This window comes from Dama dama, chromosome 25 (assembly GCF_033118175.1).
Source record: "Dama dama isolate Ldn47 chromosome 25, ASM3311817v1, whole genome shotgun sequence".
Lineage (NCBI taxonomy): Eukaryota > Metazoa > Chordata > Mammalia > Artiodactyla > Cervidae > Dama > Dama dama.
In genome coordinates, this window is record NC_083705.1 from 41,111,379 (window position 1) to 41,131,592 (window position 20,214).

Below are 20,214 nucleotides of genomic sequence, written 5' to 3' on the forward strand. Positions count from 1 at the left end.
TGAAAAGCAGAGATATAGAGAATTTACAAGTAGGAAAGGCCACAAGTCTATGCTAATGTTTTAATAATAAATATTTAGATTATTTACATGTAGCAAGTTAAGCATAATACTGTCTCCATCCATACAAACTGGTACTTTTGAGCACACTTTGCACTCAGATCTTGGTTTCTAAATGCCATTCTTTATCAAGTGGCTCCAAGGCTTTGTGCTATTCTTGCAACTTTACATTGAACATTATTTGTAAAATAAAGAAGTTAAAATATTTCCATTTAAAAAGATGGAAGATGACCTGAAACAAACACACAAAAATCACACAAGTTTCCAAAACTGATGACATGAAACTCCAATTGAGTGTATTTATTTATTATAATCTCCAAAATAATTTCAGTTGGTACAACTGCTTCTTAAAACCACATTACTATCAGGCTCAATTTAATTACAACCAAGCAATTCACAAAGACACTAAGCAACAAAACATGCTCAATATTTCTTTGAGAAAGGTGCTTCAGATGTGTGTACAGCATGACCGGGCATTACACAAAACTTTTAGAAGATGATTCTTACATGCCCAAGTTTTGTACCCCTTCTTTTGTGACATCTGTGAAAGGCTAATTTAATCAGTCCTTCCACACCTCCCTTAAAACCCTTCATGGTGCAATCTGCCTTTCTCTTAAATATCAAAGAATATTCTAAGTCATTCCTTAGGAAAGTAAAACTATACACATTTCCAAGGGGGAAAACAAGCTGCTTACTTTTTATATTACACACTTCAATTATGGGTTACTAACACTTTTTAAAAGCTTTGTTACATTTTAAAAAGTACCAGCTAATGAAGACAAAAGTACAAAATATTTATCAGCATGTTAGGTTCTCCTGAAATCACAGTTTTCTGGATAGATACATGCAGCATCACTAAACACTTTTCACTATGTATTACACATAGCTTGGAAAGAACTTTTAATATTTTGGCCTGTAATGTCCATGTCTTAAATAGCATTTTGCTTTATTCCTTTAATAGTGCTAAACTTGTTTTAAAAATTTGTATTTATTTTATAGATCTGACTCACTGAATTTTCAACACCATGGCCTGACCTTGGTTATGAAAAATATCTTAACATCTGCAACTTCAGCTGGTTATACTAGGGGGAGAGGGATTACCACAACTTTATTATACCTCGTGTTAACAATAAACCTTCTCACAGAGAAGAAAATACTTTAAATACCTTAAATCATATTTACAACAATAAAATTCACATTTCATGCTTTATTGAGACCCTTAAATCACCCACAAGACAGTCCTTTATGGTTTATTGGAATAGAGCCCTTCGGTACATGGACTTATGCCGTGTGCCACATATAAAGCTCTTGATTTTATGAAAATAGCAAAACTTATGCTGTCCGCCTGTCAAGTAGAAAAACTGAGGGTCCATCTTCCCAGCCATCAAGTTGTCACCGAAACGCTATTATCATAGCGAGGTGGCAGCCAAGGCTTCGGACCTCAGGACCCAGAAGGAGCAACTCGTCTGTCTGCTAAGTGCTCAGAAGCCCGGGTGTTCTCTAACGTGTGTGATAGGATGAAAAGAGCCCTCTCAGCACTGGCCAAACAGTTCACTGATGTGTCTATTGCACGGGATCTTCGAAGCTTCCAGAGATAGTGCTGTATGTCTTCCCTTCACTACTATATACATTTTTCGGATAAGTTCAGCGTTTCATTGGGAAACGTGACTTGCAGGGAGCTCCCCTTGGGGGTGGGCCCAGCCCGGCAGCTCCCGCCAACCTCGTCCACCAGTAAGAAGCTCTCCGAGTCCTGCCCCTGGGAGGAGTCTGAGGTCTCCGATACCCGCAGAGTCCTGAGCGACGTGCTGTCTAGCTGGGTCAGGCCCACGCCGGGCACACCCGGCAGCAGGTTCCTGCCGCCCCCGAGGCCGTTTTCGCTGAGTTCCGGCGTGTACAGGAGGGTCTGCGACGTGCTGCTGATCTCCTTCAGCTCCCGGGAGAGGAAGGAGCGGGAGTGGCCCGACACGGCGGAGGACGTCCTTCTGCTGTCTGAGCAGTGCGGCCCCGGACGCTCCCTGCGCGAGCCGCCGATGCGGCAGAAGAGGCATTTGATCTTCTCTATGGCTTTACTGAGCACTGTCTTCCGCAGGAGGATGTATATCCAGGGGTCCAGGATGGGGTTCACAGAAGCAATTCGGATGGCTTGCAAATCCGGGTTTTTGCTGATGACTGGCTCCAATTGTGGCCGATATAACTGGTTGACGAACACCCGCACCTGCGTGAAGGAGATGCCCACGTTTAGTGTTTCACATTCATTCATCAACTGGGAAAACATTTGCGTGCAACGTCTAACGTAGTAACCTTGTTGTGCGTGCTTAGTCGCTCAGTCTGTCCGACTCTTTGCGGCCCCATGGACCGTAGCCCGCCAGGCTCCTCTGTCCATGGGATTCTCCAGACAAGAATACTGGAGTGGGTTGCCACGACCTCCTCCAGGGGATCTTCCAGCCCCAGGGATCGAACCCAGGTCTCCCTCATTGCGGATGGATTCTTTACTGACTGAGCCATTAGTAACATTAGCTGCCCTGTTTTCTATTAAGTGCCAAGAGGGGACTTCCCTGGTGGTTCATTGGTTAAGACTGGTACTTACAATGGAGGGGGCCTGGGTTCAATCCCTGGATAGAGGAACTAACATCCCACATACCCTGGTGCATGGTCAAAAACTTTTTTAAAGTTTTTAAAAAAAAAGTGCTGAGAAAAGAGCAGCGTATATAGAACCAGGAAGACCACCAATTACCATTTATCAAGTTAGTATAACTTTAATATATCAGTAACTACCTTATGAATATCTTCTCTAGGTCAAAGATGGATAAAAGAATGCAATGTGTGTACAGGTAACATAGGCATAAAGGTTCCTGGAGAAGAATTTTATTAACTTCATTTCTGTGCTTTCTCACAGAATAGTGAGAAACTTAAACTTGGAAACTTTAAACCAATATTTGAATCTATTATCATCTAGAATGGCCAGAGAATAGTTTTTATTTTCTCTATATGAAGCTGTTCCCTAGTTATAATAATAATAATCTAGTGTTATCAACTCTTACTTCAAAAACCTTTTCCATAAACCAATTGTGTCAATAAATAAATAATAATAAAAGAAGAAAAAAAAATCTTTCCCATTTTTTTTTTCCTCTAACTGCCTTCCTCACCTAGATTATTGCATCAACCATTGAACTAGCTTTCCCATCTCCACTTCCTGTTCTCTCCAAACCATCCTCCCACCTGCCACCGGAAGATTATTTCTCAAATGCAGATTTGATTATGCTACTCGGCTGCTAAACCTTCAATGGCTCCCTGCTGCTTGGGAACTATAGTTCTGTTCAACATCTGCCACTCTGAATCCATCCTGAAGCCTCCACTGGAATCCACCCCTCCTTTGTATCTCTGGAGCATCTTAGAATAAACAGCCAGGAGCACTCTGGACAGACCAGACTCAGTGAAGAGAATATAAATTTGTAAACTTGAGGAAAATTATCATTTTATTCCTTAGTGGAAAAGGCACTTCTTTCTCTCTCTTTTTTAAAATTAAAGTACAATGTTATGTAAATGATAGGTGTACAGTATAGTGATTCACAATTATTAAAGGTAATACTCCATTTATAGTTATTATATAATACTGGCTATATTCTCTGTGTTGTACAACATATCCTTGTATCTTATTTAATACCTAGTAGTTTTACCTCTTAATTCCCTACTTCTATATTGTACCCCCCCTCTCTCTCCCCACTGGTAACCACTAGTTTGTTGTCTATATCTGTGAGTCTACTTCAAAAAAGCACTTGTAAAACATACACTTCCATATTTACTCCTAAAGAGTAGATCTTAAAAGCTCTCATCATGAGAAAAACATCTTGTAACTAAGCATGGGGATGGATGTTAATTAGACTTATCATAGTGATTATTTTGCAACATATATAAATATCAAATCATTATGCTATGCACTTGGAATAAATATGTTATATGTCAATATCTAAATAAATATATATGTGTATATAAATACACACACACACAAGACACACACCAAAAAACCCAAAATTTTACTCTTAAAGGATGATGATGCTATCTGAGTCTTACTTCTAATTCCACCAGGATCATTATATAAAAATCTCACAATAATTCATATAAAAATAGTGGTTTTTAAGATAATATAATTATTTGATTATTATTACTTGCCATTAGTAATTATTTTAGGTCAGGGATAAGTAAGAGGTGAGTCTCACAGCCAATAAAGATGCATTAAAAACCATAAAAAGAAGAAAGAACTATAAAAGCATAGCTGGAGCCATTTAACTAAGAGCAAATATGTCTAACATTAAGAAGAGTTGATGACACTGCCACTTGGTCATACAGTATAATAATACTTATGGTGTATGAACCACTAAGAAAGAATAGGGATATTTTAGAAAGATTTATAATAAACTGGATAAAAAGAAGTCTAAAACATGTAAATAAATCTCATCAATCTGCAAAAGTCAACTTATATGACACATTTCTAAATGATGCTAGATCAATGGGATGTAACTGTATTTCTACTTCTTCCTATACTGGAATTTAGACCTCAATCAACTACAGGTCTATAATCCTTTATCAAGAAGTTGCTGTTGTTTTGATATTCATTTGTTGTTTTTGGTTGCAAAACCTGAACTGACTAGACCATGATGCTATTTATAATTTTATTTAGTCCACTTGATGTGAATATTCCCATGTTTTGCTCCAGAGGTACCACTCCAGTTTCTGATGGGGATATTACATATTACATAGTAGATGACTAAATTACTTTCCTAAAAGCCAAGATATTCTGAATTTAAAACATACTTGGTCCTAAATATTTTGGATAAGCAATTACATACAGCCCTGTAACTCTCATAGAATAAAATAGTGAAATGGCTCTAAGATGAAATTATTCCCTTGATCTCTGGAAGAGAGCTAAATAAAAAGTGTACTAGAATGAACAACAGTATATGATGACTACTCTTTTTTTTTGGCCAAACCACACAGCATGGGAGATCTTAAGTTCCCTGACTAGGGACAGGACTCACACCCCCTTGCAGTGAAGTTCCTATGATGACAACTCTTAAAATATTTTTAGAAACTATGCTTGTATAAATGATTCTACCAAGACAAAGGATGACTGACCTTCTGTCCTTTCAAAAACCAATGGAACAAAGCATCTTGGTCTCTCCCTACCATACTCTTCACTGAGGTTCTCATTTGTGCCTGGGCATAGAGATTCCCTCAGGTCTACAGACCTTTTCTCAGATGAAGTGCTACTGAAACCAGGAAGTTTTGAGAACCTTATTTAGATCCCCCACCCTGTTGGTGGCTGATTCTGGCCTGGGCCTCAGGTCTCCAAATGACTTTCATTTTGCTTTTTCTGTTTTACCAGACTAGCTAGCTTTCTGCTTAAGAATTATCTCCTGACAATGGAATTATTGGTAAAATACAAAGCATGAGGTCTGTATTTTACTCACGTCACACAGTAGGTTCTTAAGGGTAAAAGAAATGATGGATTTAAATCTGGATTTAGGATGGCATCATGAACTCAATGGGCATGAGTTTGAGCAAGCTCTGGGAGATGGTGATGGACAGGGAAGCCTGGCATGATGCAGTCCATGGAGTCACAAAGAGTCAAATGGGTCTGTGGAAATGAATAACAAAATTTTCTCTGTAGATAAGATTATTTGAAATTGCACAGAGACAATTTAACTTACTTTCTTTTTAATTTCTGTTGGACTGTATTATTTTCAAGAGGATTAAACAATATCATATCTATTAAAAAAATAAATAAAAAGGGACTATTTGCAGGCCAAAAATAAATAAATAAATAAATCTGGATTTAGTATTAGGCCCTCCCCTGAGTGTAGCCTCTAGGAAAAAACCCAAGGCAGGATTTGGGTGAATTTGAGACGTTTAGCCAGTAGGTGGCAGTGTTGCTCTACTTGGGAGTTGGTCCCACAGCCCTCCCTAAGAGGTTTGCCCAGCCACTTCAAGACCCTCTTTCAGAACAGAATTTTAAATCTAAAGTTTGCATTTCTTAAAATTTTAACATTGAAATGCTTCATTGGTAGTTGTTTCTCCCACCGCTTCCTCGAGGGAAACACATTTATTACTGAAAGGAGGAAATTTTTTTAACACCTGAAATGGCTATGGAAGGAATGAAATTTGTAGCTATTTAAGGGAATAAACTAGGAGTTACCATTTATTTTTTTAAATTCCTATGACCCTTCAGAAAAGTCAGTGTTGTAAAAAAAATTAATAGTGAACTTTCATAATCAAGGTGACAAGAGGCAAGCAAAGAATTATTTTGTGGCTCACTTCATGCTCAGTAGTAATTAATTGAAACTACTGTATAAAGGCATGAAAAGGAGACTTATTTCAGTGTTCCATGGGGTGCGTGTGCGGGGGGCGGTGGGCAGAGGGCTTACAATTAATATAAGCTAGCGAACCTGGTCATTTCATGTCTTCTCAGGAAAGCAGAGCTCATGGGGTAGCAGCAAAGATGAGTATGAAAAGCAACATTCCAAATTTAGATGAAAACATTCTCAAAAGCTGGTAAAATTATTTGAAAAAAATGAAGACAGAGCTTTCCTTTGCAGCATGATCTCAATGGAGACTGACTTGAATAGAGAAAAAGAAGACAAAAGTGAACAAAAGCTCCATGCACTTCACTAGATTTCAAAAAAAAGCACAGCCATCTCTGCCTCACTTTAAAGGCTTTACTTGATTTGCTTCCCCAAAGGGGTAGACCCCAGATTAAGATGGGACCATCCACAACAGGACTCCAGCTCACGAAGGGAGGAGAGAGCACTTTTCTGTAATTCTTGTCCAACAGGCTCTGTATGTTACACAAATAAACGTGTTCAGGCAGTTTTCAGTGTTGGAAGAGTGTGCTGCTGAGAAAACCGACCTCTGAGTGGGAGGCGGGTGGGGGACACCTTAAAAGAATTCGCTGAAAACAAACAACGTATATAGTCTCTTGCAATTTCATTAGTCTATTTCTTCAGCAGATGCAGATTTGCACATGTGGCTTGTTGTTAGAACTGGCATACACGACAATATTCTAAACTTGTTGAGGACGGCTAGAGATTAGGATTCAGGAACGTAACTTGGAAAAAATATGATAAACCCCAAATTTAGTGTGATGACGGGGAAGCTATAAGGAAGGCTACAGGTTGTAAAGATAAATGCCCTGTTCTGTTCAAATCCTGGCTCTCTGCTCCGTATAATTTATGAGCAAAATCATGAAAGGGCTTAGTACAAATATGTGGAAGCTTGGCTACTGTGGACTATATCAATAATATGAAAACCACAGCTTAGAGGTCGCTTTGGGGTATAGTTAATGACGCGCATGGTATCTAAAACACATACTTCCTGTTTAATGAATTAACCTGTCGGCAGGGAATGTCTAATTGAAAAGGAATGTTGAAATTTTGATTAGACTGATTTGGTAGTTGACTGTTGAAATAGAAATGCTTTCCAATAAATGACGGGAACCTGTGATTGGATTTGTATGTGCTCCTTGTTCTGTTCTGAGCACATGAAAGGAAGTTATCTAACTGCCCTGTAAAGGGTCTAAAATTGACACAGCGTTACTAGAAATTCTTCCCACCTCTTTTTTTTTTATTTTTTAGTGACAAAAATCTCTAAGTACAGGAGAGTGGAGAGAGTTCTTGGGTGGGTGGTGGAATGAGAGCTCGGTTCTCCTTCCCTCTGCATCACTGACTGACTATTTAACTGCAGATCAACTGCTTCACCTTTACAGGTCACTGTGTACACTGAAAATTTACTTCTCAAGTGTTTAGTTTCTTTGAACCCTTAACTTTCAACATTCTAACAAGAACCTTCAAGAATCACTTCAGCTCTGGGGGAAAGATATCTTGTTAGCAGATGTTCCATAAAATCAAGCCTTGACAGGTCAGCAAAGCATGGTGAAAAGAGTCTTAGACTAGGACTCACTCACAGCCACCCAGGAAATAGCATGAAATAAAGTCATTATCTGCAGTTGAGGAATCTGAGGTGCAGAGACAGTGAAAATATTGGTCAGCCCTCTTTTCTTCCTAGCGCTTTTAAAGACTCAGAAGAGAAGCAGGGAAAACAACCTTACTTTTATGTGCTGCTCCAGTCTTCAAGGTACTACTCCTGGGTCTGCAATTTTATGTTTTGGCTAAAATTCTGCTTTTGGGAATTGCTACTTTTTTAAAATTTAGGCAAAGTTATTTGAAAAATAATCAAATCCTTCAGGTTTTGCTGTAATAGTGCCTGGATTTATGCCATTCTTCATGGACCTCTAGATGTGGTTTTTAACTCATCTGCAACCCCATCAGTTTCTTTTAGTTTCCACTTCCAGTCTGCCTGCAGTAAACAAAAGTATATCTATTTACACAGTTCTCCTCTGCTCTAATAAACCTTTGGCAATCAAATGCTGATGAAGGCTTATACAGACAACTAGTTTATAGTAAGGAACCAAATAAACACTTAAAGGAAGCTATTTTCCTAAGTTTCACTCCTCCCAGGCAGAAGATGAATCAAACTGGCCCTTCTACTCTTAATAGAGGTGAAGGCTTGCTACTTCAGAGTAAGAAGAAAGAAAATAAAAGAAACAAGTAAGCAATAAATACTGCCATAGCATGCCTGTGCATGGGGGAAAATGCCTTTCAAATCCTGTAGTGTAACCGTTTAGCCCTGAGGCCAAAGACTGGATTACAATAACGTCTAACATTAGTAACAAAATTAGGTACCAGACATTGATCCAGCTGCAGCATTTAACACCAGGACCTTAGGCTGTCTCACTTGAATATTTCTAAAGAATTCATTCCCTTTTATTTATTTTGAGCATAAACTCTTTCATTTCTTTAGCTTCTCTTGTATTTCAAAAACCAGAGACTGCTTATAAACAGAACAGACAAAATGACATTAACCTTGTCCCACTAAACCTTGTCATGCAATGTTCCCTGTTGATTGTATTTACATCTTTTCTCTTCATTGCTTATGACTCACTTTAGAAAATTTTGCAACTTCAGCACAGTTCCTTATATAACTGCAATTAATTTTTCCAACCTTTCTCAAATTTCCATTCCAAGTTCTATTTATGAGATATATATATTTTGGAGAACAAATTAAAATTGACTTTTATACTAAATTCAATATCAACTGCCTTTAAGAGCCACTGTCGTTTTTCTTTCTCTGATATCTGAAAGACAAAAATGTGGCCGCTTTGCAGTGATGCTTGTTTTCCTTATGAATTGTAAGTCAAGACTTGTGAAATTGCACATAAACTGTATTTGCTCTATTATTTCCAAAGCATTTTAAATGTTTGGAAGGGTTTAATTTGCCTCAAACAGGATTACCAACTAACTTGATTTGATAAAGTTAGAAGAGATTCTTCATTAGTTTCCTTGAAACTGAAGATAGATCCGACTGTTTTAAAAGTCAGAGTTCAGAAATTTTCAACTCAAATTACAACATGAATGTGAGAAATGTGGGAAAAAAAAACAGAAACCAAGAAAGTTGTAAAAGTGATCCAAGGAAGGCTACAGTTGTGGATGCTTCACTTTTTAATTCTTTCAGTCATTGCTAAACTGTGGGTGGGTGTGTAATATAATGACATCATTCTTATCATTAATTTACAATTAAATCTATTCTGAAGCTACCATTACTTGTATGATTTCTTATTACTTACAAAGGTATGTCTATGTGTTAACTTCTCAGCTGAGCCATTTTCAATTTGCAGGGTAAAAAGACTTAATATCACTACCCAACACTGACCTCACAAAGAGTAGACAATCCTTGTTAGTTTAAATGTGGTCGGTCTGCAAACCACAAATATAAGTCCTATAATTTCTTGCCTCTTGTTTCTCAAATAATGTCAAAGGCTTTGTGATAAATGGCTTTGCCATCGGATCTACCATTTCAGCCCATAAGAGGCTTTGAAGAGAACAGTTCATCTGTGACTGTGTGGTCATCAACAGCTTCGCATGCTTGCCTCCAACCAAAACACAGTTTAAAAGTTATGTGCGTGTTGCTAAACCTCTAGCTGTGATTCCTCAGTTCCTTAAAGTGGATGTTCTGTAAATAACAACCACTCACTCTGGCATTTACTGTTCTGTAAAACAGAAGGCAGAGGCCACAGAAGGAGGCCCCAGCCAGAGAGTTGTTTCTTCTAAAATCTCCCTCTATTCTAAAGGTGCCATTACAGACAGTAAAATATGTTTATGTGGCTCAATTAATGCTGTAAATTATCCTGGGTCCTGGGACGGCTTAAAGGCCCTTCTGGCCAATTATATTTACTTCTGTTCATACAAATTGGCAAGAAGCTACTGTACACTGGCTCTCTGCCACGTTGGAGTTCCATTTACAGATGGAAGGAATTTTATCCATCTGTAATTTTATATAATATTTTATATTAAAATATTTTATTAGATACAATATCCATTTTATGATATAATATTTTTATCTTAAAGTCTCTGAACAGTATTAGTAAGGGAAAAGATGGAATAATAGCCTATAACATGTATTTTCTCATGGTCCCAATCAACATTAAAAAAACAAAACAAAACCAACTTTTTCAAGTTGATAGTTTAGAATTTCCAGGAATGTGGTGTTTTGAGATATAGAAAAACTCAGGACTAGTTGCTTTCATGAGAAACTCTAGATGAAGTATTATGTGCATCTGCCCATGGGTTTCCAGTGCAAAGAGAGGAGAACTAGGCAGACTTTCAAACTTTCTGCTTGTGACATTTTAAAACATTTGAAAAGTTAACGCAAGGCCATTTTAAAGAAGATAGTGTCCTTAAAATAAAGTGTACCAAAACCCAAACTCACACACTGTTTCGAAGGCCAAAATTAGAAGTGTTCTAGGAGGGAGACATGACGTCATATTACAGAAGCAGCATTGGGGTTAGATTGGTCTGAGGTTCATCTCAAGTTGCAAAGCTCTGGTTTGGCAATAAATAAGGTGACCATCTCTAAAGCCCCGTCTCTCTAGAAGGGCACTCTACCTCTCACAGTTGAGAATGTGAATTCAATACCCCAGGTGCATCAGTCTGCCCTCAACAGGTCCCTGGAAACACCTTGCTTTCCGGGCCCCTAGAAAGAATGAAGCTCTGGGCCTTGCCCGTGGAGGGCCACATGTGCACCGAGATGTTTTCCCGGGGGACTCACTGCATGGCACAGAGCGAGGAATTTAGCTTGACAGTCTAGTTCTGTGGTATTGTTTTAAGCAAGTCACTCCCAGTGTAAAGTGAAGGAGTTAGACCAAAATGCATCCAATATCCCTTCAAGCTCTAAAATTCGACATAAGCTACCAAAAGGAAAAAAAAAAAAAAAACGGACATAAATCAGAACACTAAAATCCCTACTACTGTAAGGAGTGGACACCAAAGAAATCACCGTCCCCGACGGTTCGGATTCCGCCTGAGGATGGGGCTCAGTCACACTAAAGGGGTTTCCTCCCTACATCTGAGAGCAGCGCGTGTTCTCGGAAGGCTCAAGGCCAATGTCAGGCAGCCAGAGGTAGGGGCTGTCCCGGGAGGGAGAGAAAACCAGGCTTTCGGGGAAAGAAACTAGGCGATGTAGGGGAAAGGCACCTGCTGCACCTCGCTATCGACGAGGCCTAAAAAGAGCCTCGGTCTGCTCTGAGAAGCCCAGCGTGGGGACCCCAGCCCCGACCTGGAGGAGACACGTCGGTGGCCGGTGGCCGAGGAGAGGGAAAGCAGGGAGCGGGCGATGGAGGAGGGAGGTGGACGCACGAAAAGGGCCGAGTGGGGCCCGGGCCCCTGCCACTCACCACAAGCGGGATGGAGCAGATGAGCACCACCAGGGAGGTGGCGATGAGTAAGATGACCATCTGGATCTCCGCGCCCGCGATGCGGCGGAAGCTCCGGCGGCGGCGAAAGTCGCTGAGTCGCGGCAGGGCGGGGGAGGAGGCGGCCGGGGAAGCCCGGCAGGCGGTCGGGGCCAAGGCGACGGCGGCGGCGGCCGCGTGGTGTTGCTGCTCGGTGCCCAGCGAGGTGCGGCGCATGAACTGGCGGTGCATGCGGAGCAGCGCGCCGCACACGAGCACGTTGCAGAGCACCGTGGCGAGGATGAGGAAGGAACTGAAGCCCGCATACATGTAGGAGAAGGCGGCGTGCGCCGTCACGTTGGTGGTCCAGTCGATGAAGCACCAGGTGGCCGGGTACTGCAGTCGCGAACTGCCCAGGCCCATGCTGGGCAGCGCGCAGAAGAGCACGTTGGACGCGTAGACCGCGAAGAGCGTGAGCCCGGCCAGCCGCTTGTCCACGTAGTGGCTGTAGAAGTAGGCGTGGTTGATGGCCAGGTAGCGCTCGATACTCATCGCGCAGATGATGCTGAGCCCCGACAGGCCGAAGAAGAGCAGAATGAAGGTGCTGTATTCGCACAGCGCGTGGCCCCCGGGCCACTGGCCCTTCAAGTAGGTGGCGATGGTCACCGGGCTCACCAGCAACGTGCCCAGCAGGTCGGTGACCGCCAGCCCGCATACCAGGGTGTAGAAAGTCGTCTCCTTCTGCTCTTTGCGCGACTTGCAGAGCACCACGATGGCCACCAGGTTACCCACCACCCCGAAGATGAACATCACCGCCGGGATGGTCACTGGGCTGTTCAGTGGGTTGGAGGCCTGGGAGGATGATGCATTGGTCCCAGGGGCGGTCATGGTGGTGGCCGACGGTACACTGCCTTGGAGTGCGAGGCTGGGTCTGTGGAGAATAGGAGAGAGACGAAGAAGCGATGAGAAGAAATTACCACTTGCAAAAAGGTGTCAGGCCCGCTCCCAAGAAACAATATGCTGATGAGATCGGGGGGAGCAACTCGATCCAACATTGTGGACTGTAGCCACTTACCAACTGCAGCTACCGAAATCTCCAGGCTCCGGATAAGTCCTGTCGGCAGCACCACTCTACCGGCATTAATATTTATACGTTGATACTGTCTTTCTCTCCTCTCCCCAACCCAACTCATTCCACTGCCAAGATGAACAAGGCCTATCTCAAGGGAAAAGTGGCTTGCTCGTTTTCCCGACAGATTCTGAGTCAATAAAAGTCTCGCTGAAAACAAGTTATGGAAGATAATTTGAATAGAGAACTCTTCATTTCCTGGCTACGCTCAAGGGGCGCCCGCACCGCTCTCTGCCCAGTGCCCCCAACCCTGTCTCACCTGTGGAAGCCGCGGAGGTTGCAGTTACGTAAGCCCCCAGGGTCAAGCCTCAGATGTCCTGGACAAGGCTTCAACCTGCCCTCAGCCGTGCCCTGCTCAATGTGGAGCTTGCCAAGCCTCTGCCTTCTCAGAGCCTGCTCTCGGTGGCTGCCAGTTTTCCGGAACTGGGGTCAGTGGTCAGCTTTCAAAAACTTGGAGGAACAGAAGAGCAGCGAAGTGGGTCAGTGAAGCCCGATCATGGATTGCTTTTTTCCTTCGTTTTTTCCTTCGTTTATTCAAAGACGATCCAAGCTTTGCGGAGCCCGCGGGAATCGTCCGCGGGCGGACAGCTCTCAGGTGTGCGGCGGCACGCGCAGGTGGCACCGAGCCTGGGTGCGCGGCTCGGGCCGCCCTCCTCCCCAGCCCAGGGCAGCGCGGGCGGCTACCGGGGCTGGCGGCTACAGCTGAGGGCGCTTCTGACGCCCTGGGGGCAGCTTGAGGTCCCCTCGGCCCGAGGCGCTGACCTGGGGCGGTTCATCTTCCTCTCGGGCTGCCGGGTTTCCAGCTCCGCTCTGGCCGGTCCAGCCTCTGTACAAACTTTTCGGCAGCTTCAAGTTTCCCTGGCGGGGGCGGGGCCACACAGCGCGCGGCCTGGGCGCCCATTGGCCAGATGTGAGGTGGGCGGGGCGCCCGCTCTCTCCCTGGCGAGGCGAGGCGAGGAAGCGCTGCGGGGCGGAGGGCGGGGCCCCGGGCGGCGCGGGTCCCACCGCGCCTCCGCCGGCTGCTTGCCTGCGGCTTTCCAGCCCACCGTGGGGCTGGGATGGTGGAGGCTTGGCCACCCTGCTGTAGGCAGGTGGTGCGGAGAGGCCGCGGTCCGCGGGGACCCTGGGGAAGTCCCGGTATTCTCCTGTGCACCCTCTTAGCTACTTTGAACTCGGCATCCAGGGAGGACAGCTCTGAAACCAGCATCTTTTTTTCCTCGCTACCTCCCTCTCCAAGTGGGCTGTTTCTCGCACCTTCTTCAGCCGAGTTGCAACATCTGGGTGCTGGGAAGGGAGGTCAGCGGCTTAGGACTCTACCTGGGAGCTGTCGAGGTGTGTGTGTGCGCGCGCGCGCGCGGCCGGGGGAGGAGAAACAGGGTGCGTGCGCGAGTGGTCCCGGATCAGAAGTAAGGGTGCGCGTGACTGTCGTGCTGGCTGGATGGGCGAGTGGGCACCAGGGTTGGGCGGGGAAACGACAAGGAGCCCATCCTCTCACCACGAAAGGAGTTCGTTGGCAGTGCAGAGGCAAAAAAAAAAAAAAAAAAAAAGCGGGAGGGGTGGTGGAGGGAGCCGGGACAGCAACGTCTCCCGTCGCAGGTGGCAGAGACCTGCGGCTGCGGAGAGCCTGCGCGCGGCCCTCCAGGGGACGGACGGTGACTGCGGAGCTGCCTGTGGCACCGCGGAGACCTTTGTCCTCCTCCGGGGAACTTCTGCGGCCCGCGAGAACGGTTAGACTTGAGTTTCGTGTCTGGGCTCGGTTAACTCGGATTTAGACACCTTCAGCATGAATCCTTGGAGAGGCTGATGCAGAGCGACTGGGATTGTCTTCAAGTAAAGGAATTGTCCAGTCACTACCTCACTGGTCAACTCTTGGAAAAGCTTATTTGCTCTACCTTTTAATCTTTGAATTACAATTTAGCTTCTTCTAGTTATTCCCTTCTTTCTATTTTACTTGCTACAGTCAGAACTGTTCTATTAATATTTTACTTGCTAAAATCAGAACTGAAAACTAAAAAAAAAAAAAAAAAAAGATTGTAAAGCTTTATGGCATAATTATAACCGCTTCACCATTTTTTTTTAAACCGTAAAGTGAGATTGTGTGAGCCTTCATAATTTCAGTTCCTAGGAAAGTCTCTTTCCAGAGGTCGGATACATGCATTTTAAGGTAATGCATCTCCTCACAGGATAAATAAATAACTTGATCCTTTTATATGCTAAAGCGGGCACTCATGCCTTTATTATTTCGTGAATGTACAAACTTAAGAATTTGTCTGGTGCTCCCGTTATTCTCTAGTGACACAGTAACAAATGAGTAATAGGAAAAACAAAGCATTCCAGTTTTCAGCTAATTACAGAACATAATTGTATAAGGCACCATGTGGGTATACTGATATAACATCAATGTGTTGTTTGTCTTGTTTCCACATGAATATCTGGGGTTCAGAAAGAAACACACATTTGGTAGCCCATGTAAAAGGAACTGATGGAGATCCATCAATTTCTCAGAGCCCTAATCCCCTGTTACCACTGGTATAGTCTGTGCTTCCTGTTGAGTAGTAAGCTCTAGGGTTGTGTCAGCATTGAGAAAGGAAACTGCACGTTCTACCCCCAATCTTTTGTGACCACATTGCATCACTGTCAGCCTGTCAGGTGGTTATTAGTAACAGTTTGAAGTCGAGGTGGGAAGTTCCACTTATAATCACCCGCTGCTAATAACATTTTTTTTCCAATTCTCTTTGCATTTGAAGTTCCTAAAATGGAGAACAATTTGAATTGGTCCTTGTTAACTTTTCATGATGAAGAGTATTTTAAATATAAAAGTTGAGGCACCCTGTTGAGAGAATTAGGATTAGAGATTTTAACACATTGCTGATAAACTGGGCTTGTTACCAATAGAGCTGTTTTTCTTACTAGTCATTTACATTTGCTTTCCAGAGTAGCTTTATGAAAATGAAAATAAATAAGAATCCAGAACATAAGGCTGAAAAACTGTTATGAGGTTTACCGCTACCCTCTCTTGGTACATGATTCTTAAAACTTAAGTTTAGCCTTCAAAAGTAGAAGTTGAAAATTTGGCCAACAAATATTTTATTTTCTTTATTTGAAAAACCGGGACACTGTTGTTCAGTGTCCCTCACACTCTCCTGGGAATGTACGTTGCAAAAGAAAATGAAGAATCACCACGATTAGGTGGACAATTCTTGTCATTGTGTATTTTATGAAAAGATTTTATTCTAAGCATTGATTTGTATCTTCTCTTGCCATTTCTGCCTCAATCCCTACTCTACACTGTAAGTCTCTATTTCAATTCTGTCATCAAATCCTCCCCGAAGGTTTGCACTAGTCCAAGAATGGCCTGATTGATCCTTTTGATTGCTCTCTGCTAGCTAAATTACTGGACTATAGGTCAACATCATAAGGTGGGAACTCTTAAAAGCAGAGTCCACTTGGAGGCTACCAACTACATTCCCTTTGACTAGGCTGAATCTTCCTTGGGTCAAAAGAATGGAAAACAAAGGGGCTAATTCCTGAGAGGAAGGCAGCAGGATGAATCAGATCTGACCTGGACCCCCATACTGAGGCAAAGCTGGCCAAATCTTAGAGCATTCCTAAAGAGGTAACATTCACGTAGCAAAGCCCATGCAAAACCTACTCTCTGTCATTCAGGACTGGCCATATAGATTCTCAAAAAGGTGAAAAAGGTGTCTATCTAGTGCAGATAACCCAGAGCCCATGGCCACATCTGCCTTCCATGTGCTCACCCAACTGGTTTAGTAAATTACAAGCATGACATTAACCTGATGTTGGACATGAAAAGAGGTCCATGATTGTAGCTTTGGTCCCTCCCTTTTTAGCAGTGCATTTTAAATGTGCACCTAATTATTTTCATTTTCCAAGAATAAATTTTGTGCTGATTCTGGTGCTTAGGGCTATTATACATGATAGTACTGTGATTGACTCCTCAGAGTCTTCATGTGGGCCTGAATTACCACGGTGGTGGCTGGTCGCTACCAAGTGATTGCTTCAGGCTTCCTTCTTCTCTGACAGTTTCACTCATCAAAGTGACACCTTTCTACCTTTTTATTCTTTCCCTCTTCTTTCTCCATACAGATATTTCCACTGCACTCCCATTGTAAACTGGGCTAATGGACAAAGAAAGAAGATTATTTAATTAATATTGATCATTTTTTTCCATTTATTTTTATTAGTTGGAGATCATTTTTAAAAAGAAACTTTTTATTTTGTATTGGAGTATAGCCAATTAACAAATAATGTTGTGATTGTTTCAGGTGAACAATGAAGGGACTCAACCGTACATATATATGTGTCTATTCTTCCCCCAAAACTCCCCTCCCATCTAGGCTGCCATATAACATTGAGCAGAGTTCCATGTGCTATTCAGTAGGTCCTTGTTGGTTATCCATTTTAAATACAGCAGTGTGTACATGTCAATCCAAAACTCCCTAACTGTCTCCTCCCTCCCCCCACAGAAGTGTTGCTCATTTTGGAAGGTACAGGTGGAGAGATAAAGTCTTATAAGTCCAGGTGTCTCTTCTACAGGAAGATGGACATGCTGATTATATTTTAGTTTCTTCTCACATCCCCCGAATTGCTGTATATTTTAGCACTTCAGAAAATATACAGAGACTCCCTGGTTTAGTCATCAACACCCTTTTTTTCTATAGCTTGTTGACTGCTTTCCACGGAACTTTCACAATTGCATTCACAAAGTGAAAGAAGAGAGTGAAAAAGTTGGCTTAAAGCTCAACATTCAGAAAACTAAGATCATGGCATCCGGTCCCATCACTTCATGGCAAATAGGTGGAGAAACAGTGGCTAACTTCATTTTTTGGGGCTCCAAAATCACTGCAAATGGTGACTGCAGCCATGAAATAAGACGTTTACTCCTTGGAAGGAAAGTTATGACCAACCTAGACAGCATATTAAAAAGCAGAGACATTACCTTGCCAACAAAGGTCCATCTAGTCAAGGCTATGATTTTTCCAGTAGTCATGTACGGATGTGAGAGTTGGACTGTGAAGAAAGCTGAGCGTCGAAGAATTGATGCTTTTGAACTGTGGTGTTGGAGAAGACTCTTGAGAGTCCCTTGGACTGCAAGGAGATCCAACATAAAGGAAATCAGTCCTGAATGTTCATTGGAAGGACTGATGCTGAAACTGAAACTCCAGTACTTTGGCCACCTGATGCAAAGAGCTGACTCATTTGAAAAGACCCTGATGCTGGGAAAGATTGAAGACAGGAGGAGAAGGGGACAAAAGAGGATGAGATGGCTGGATGGCATCACCGACTCAATGGACATGAGTTTGAGTAAATTCTGGGAGTTGGTGATGGAGAGGGAGGCCTGGCGTGCTGCAGTCCATGGGGTCACAAGGAATTGGACATGACTAAGTGATTGAACTGAACTGAACTGAACTGTGCTCTTCTTAGTAACCCCCTGAAGATGTTAGGTAGGTGTGATGGAGACCCATGCTTTTCCAAATCCTGTTTCCATTTTTTCTTGAACACATAGCTGGATGGCATTTCCCAGACTTCTTGTGGCTAGCTGAGGCTCATGTGGCTGTATTCTGGCCAGTGGAAATAGGAGGAAGTGATGTGTATCACTTTCATGCCTGGTCCCTAAAGGACCCTGATCCTCTGTGCTCTCTATCTTCCCTTTTCTGCCAACAGGATACAAGGCCCTGGTGTATGGCAGAGCCACTAGGTAGAAGGTGACTGGGTCCTTGTATACCTTCATTGAGTGAGGACCTCATTCTAATCCCAGTGACCTTCACTGGACAAGGAAATGAAGAGAAAGAATCCCCTGGGATTTGGGGGGCTGCTTGTTTGGGCAGTTACCCTGTGCTAACAAAACAGTAGTCATCGGTCTTGGACTCATCGGTCTTCAGTAATGAGATGGTGGGCACAAAAAAGCTATGTGACTTGCTCAAAAGCACAAAAATTAGTCAGGCCAGCTGAAATTTATCCAGTGCTTAGCTTGTGTGAGGCAGTGTGCTGACTGATGTATGCATATGTCATCTAACCTCACAAGAAACCTATGAAGCAGGTACTACATAGTAGTAGGCCCAGTTTATAGATGAGCTAACTGATATTTGCTTGAAGAATGTGGAGGAAGACATTGTCATTTCTTAAAAGACTACACAGCATTTGGGGGTGGCAATGTGAAGGGTCCCACTGGCCGCTGGTTGAGGCTTCCTGACCATCTTGATTAGGTGTGACCTTGGCTGAGTTTGCTTTGCCTGTCTTCCTGTTGATTCTTTGTGTGTTGATTGTCTTTCCAATAAATTATTTTCCTACTTAAATTGATCATGCTCACTTGCTATTGCTTGCAAATAATCACCCCACCTAGCACAGAAAGGTTGAGTAAATTACAGATCACAGTATTGATAAATGGCAGAACAAAGATTTAAATATAGGTCTGTCCAATCCCGAAACCTCTATCTCTAACGTCTATATTTCTTAGCCCAGGAACTACAGCCACATGAATGTTAGTCTTCTTTTTTTCTTCCTTAGTATCATTGGCTTTGGGATAAAGAAAGTCTGGATTCAAGGTCATAGTAAGTAAGTTAAGTTGCCTAAACCTTACTGAAAAGGAGTTTTTACTAAGTTGATTCTTTTGAAGTTTAAGTAATATAGTAATCCACATGAATATCTGGCACATATTAAAAATAGTTATTATTTCTACATACAGTTATGTTCCCCAAATTTATGCATAAAATGTTTATCCTCCCTGATGTTTTAGAGGGCATCATAATAAGTTGAGTATATATTACTTTGATAGAACTTAATTTTGCCTGGGCCTTGCCCAAAATATCCAAAGACTGGTTGTATATATAATCACAGAAAGAGAATTAAGGTATCTATCAGATAATTTTGGGCTTTCCTGGTGGCTCAGTGGTAAAGAATCCACCTGTCAATGGAGGAGATTCGAGTTCAATCCCTGGGTCAGGAAACTCCCTTGGAGGAGGAAATGGCAACCCACTCCAGTATTCTTGCCTGGGAAATCCCATGGACAGAGGAGCCTGGCGGGCTACATCCATGGGGCCACAAAAAAGTTGGACATGATAGCTACTAAATAATAACAAATAAGATAGTTTAGTCAATCCCCTTTCCTTCCCTTCATGAGAATGAAAGAATTACTTTCAAAGAGATGATTCCTATTGCCTACTTAGGTTAACTTTATTAGATAATTTCTCAAGGGTACACCTAATATTGACTGTAATCACAGTCT

The 20,214-nt window shown here is 42.7% G+C and overlaps 2 protein-coding genes across 2 annotated transcripts; one reads left to right on the top strand and one right to left on the bottom strand.

The window, feature by feature from the left end:
• Positions 1-331: 331 nt before the first annotated feature.
• Positions 332-13,769, bottom strand: PTGER4 (prostaglandin E receptor 4). The gene is made up of 3 exons (XM_061129887.1): positions 13,225-13,769; positions 11,840-12,767; positions 332-2,272 (listed from the first exon to the last, which is right to left on the bottom strand). Exons 2-3 carry the CDS (start codon positions 12,722-12,724, stop codon positions 1,679-1,681), a joined length of 1,479 nt encoding a protein of 492 aa, XP_060985870.1. The 5' UTR covers positions 12,725-12,767; positions 13,225-13,769; the 3' UTR covers positions 332-1,678.
• LOC133046614 (uncharacterized) lies at positions 13,278-19,705 on the top strand. Its single transcript, XM_061129497.1, has 4 exons — positions 13,278-13,793; positions 13,913-14,297; positions 14,562-14,692; positions 17,456-19,705. Exons 1-4 carry the CDS (start codon positions 13,278-13,280, stop codon positions 17,492-17,494), a joined length of 1,071 nt encoding a protein of 356 aa, XP_060985480.1. The 3' UTR covers positions 17,495-19,705.
• Positions 19,706-20,214: the final 509 nt, after the last annotated feature.

Excerpts from the sequence above, each read along its gene's own strand:
- PTGER4 (XM_061129887.1), bottom strand. The coding sequence starts at position 12,724 with ATGACCGCCCCTGGGACCAATGCATCATCCTCCCAGGCCTCCAACCCA. Across the intron at positions 2,273-11,839 it reads TCTGCTCCATCCCGCTTGTG|GTGCGGGTGTTCGTCAACCA; the intron begins GTGAGTGGCAGG and ends TCCTTCACGCAG.
- LOC133046614 (XM_061129497.1), top strand. The coding sequence starts at position 13,278 with ATGTCCTGGACAAGGCTTCAACCTGCCCTCAGCCGTGCCCTGCTCAAT. Across the intron at positions 13,794-13,912 it reads CTCTGGCCGGTCCAGCCTCT|GCGAGGCGAGGAAGCGCTGC; the intron begins GTACAAACTTTT and ends CTCCCTGGCGAG. Across the intron at positions 14,693-17,455 it reads TTCTGCGGCCCGCGAGAACG|AAGTGTTGCTCATTTTGGAA; the intron begins GTTAGACTTGAG and ends CTCCCCCCACAG.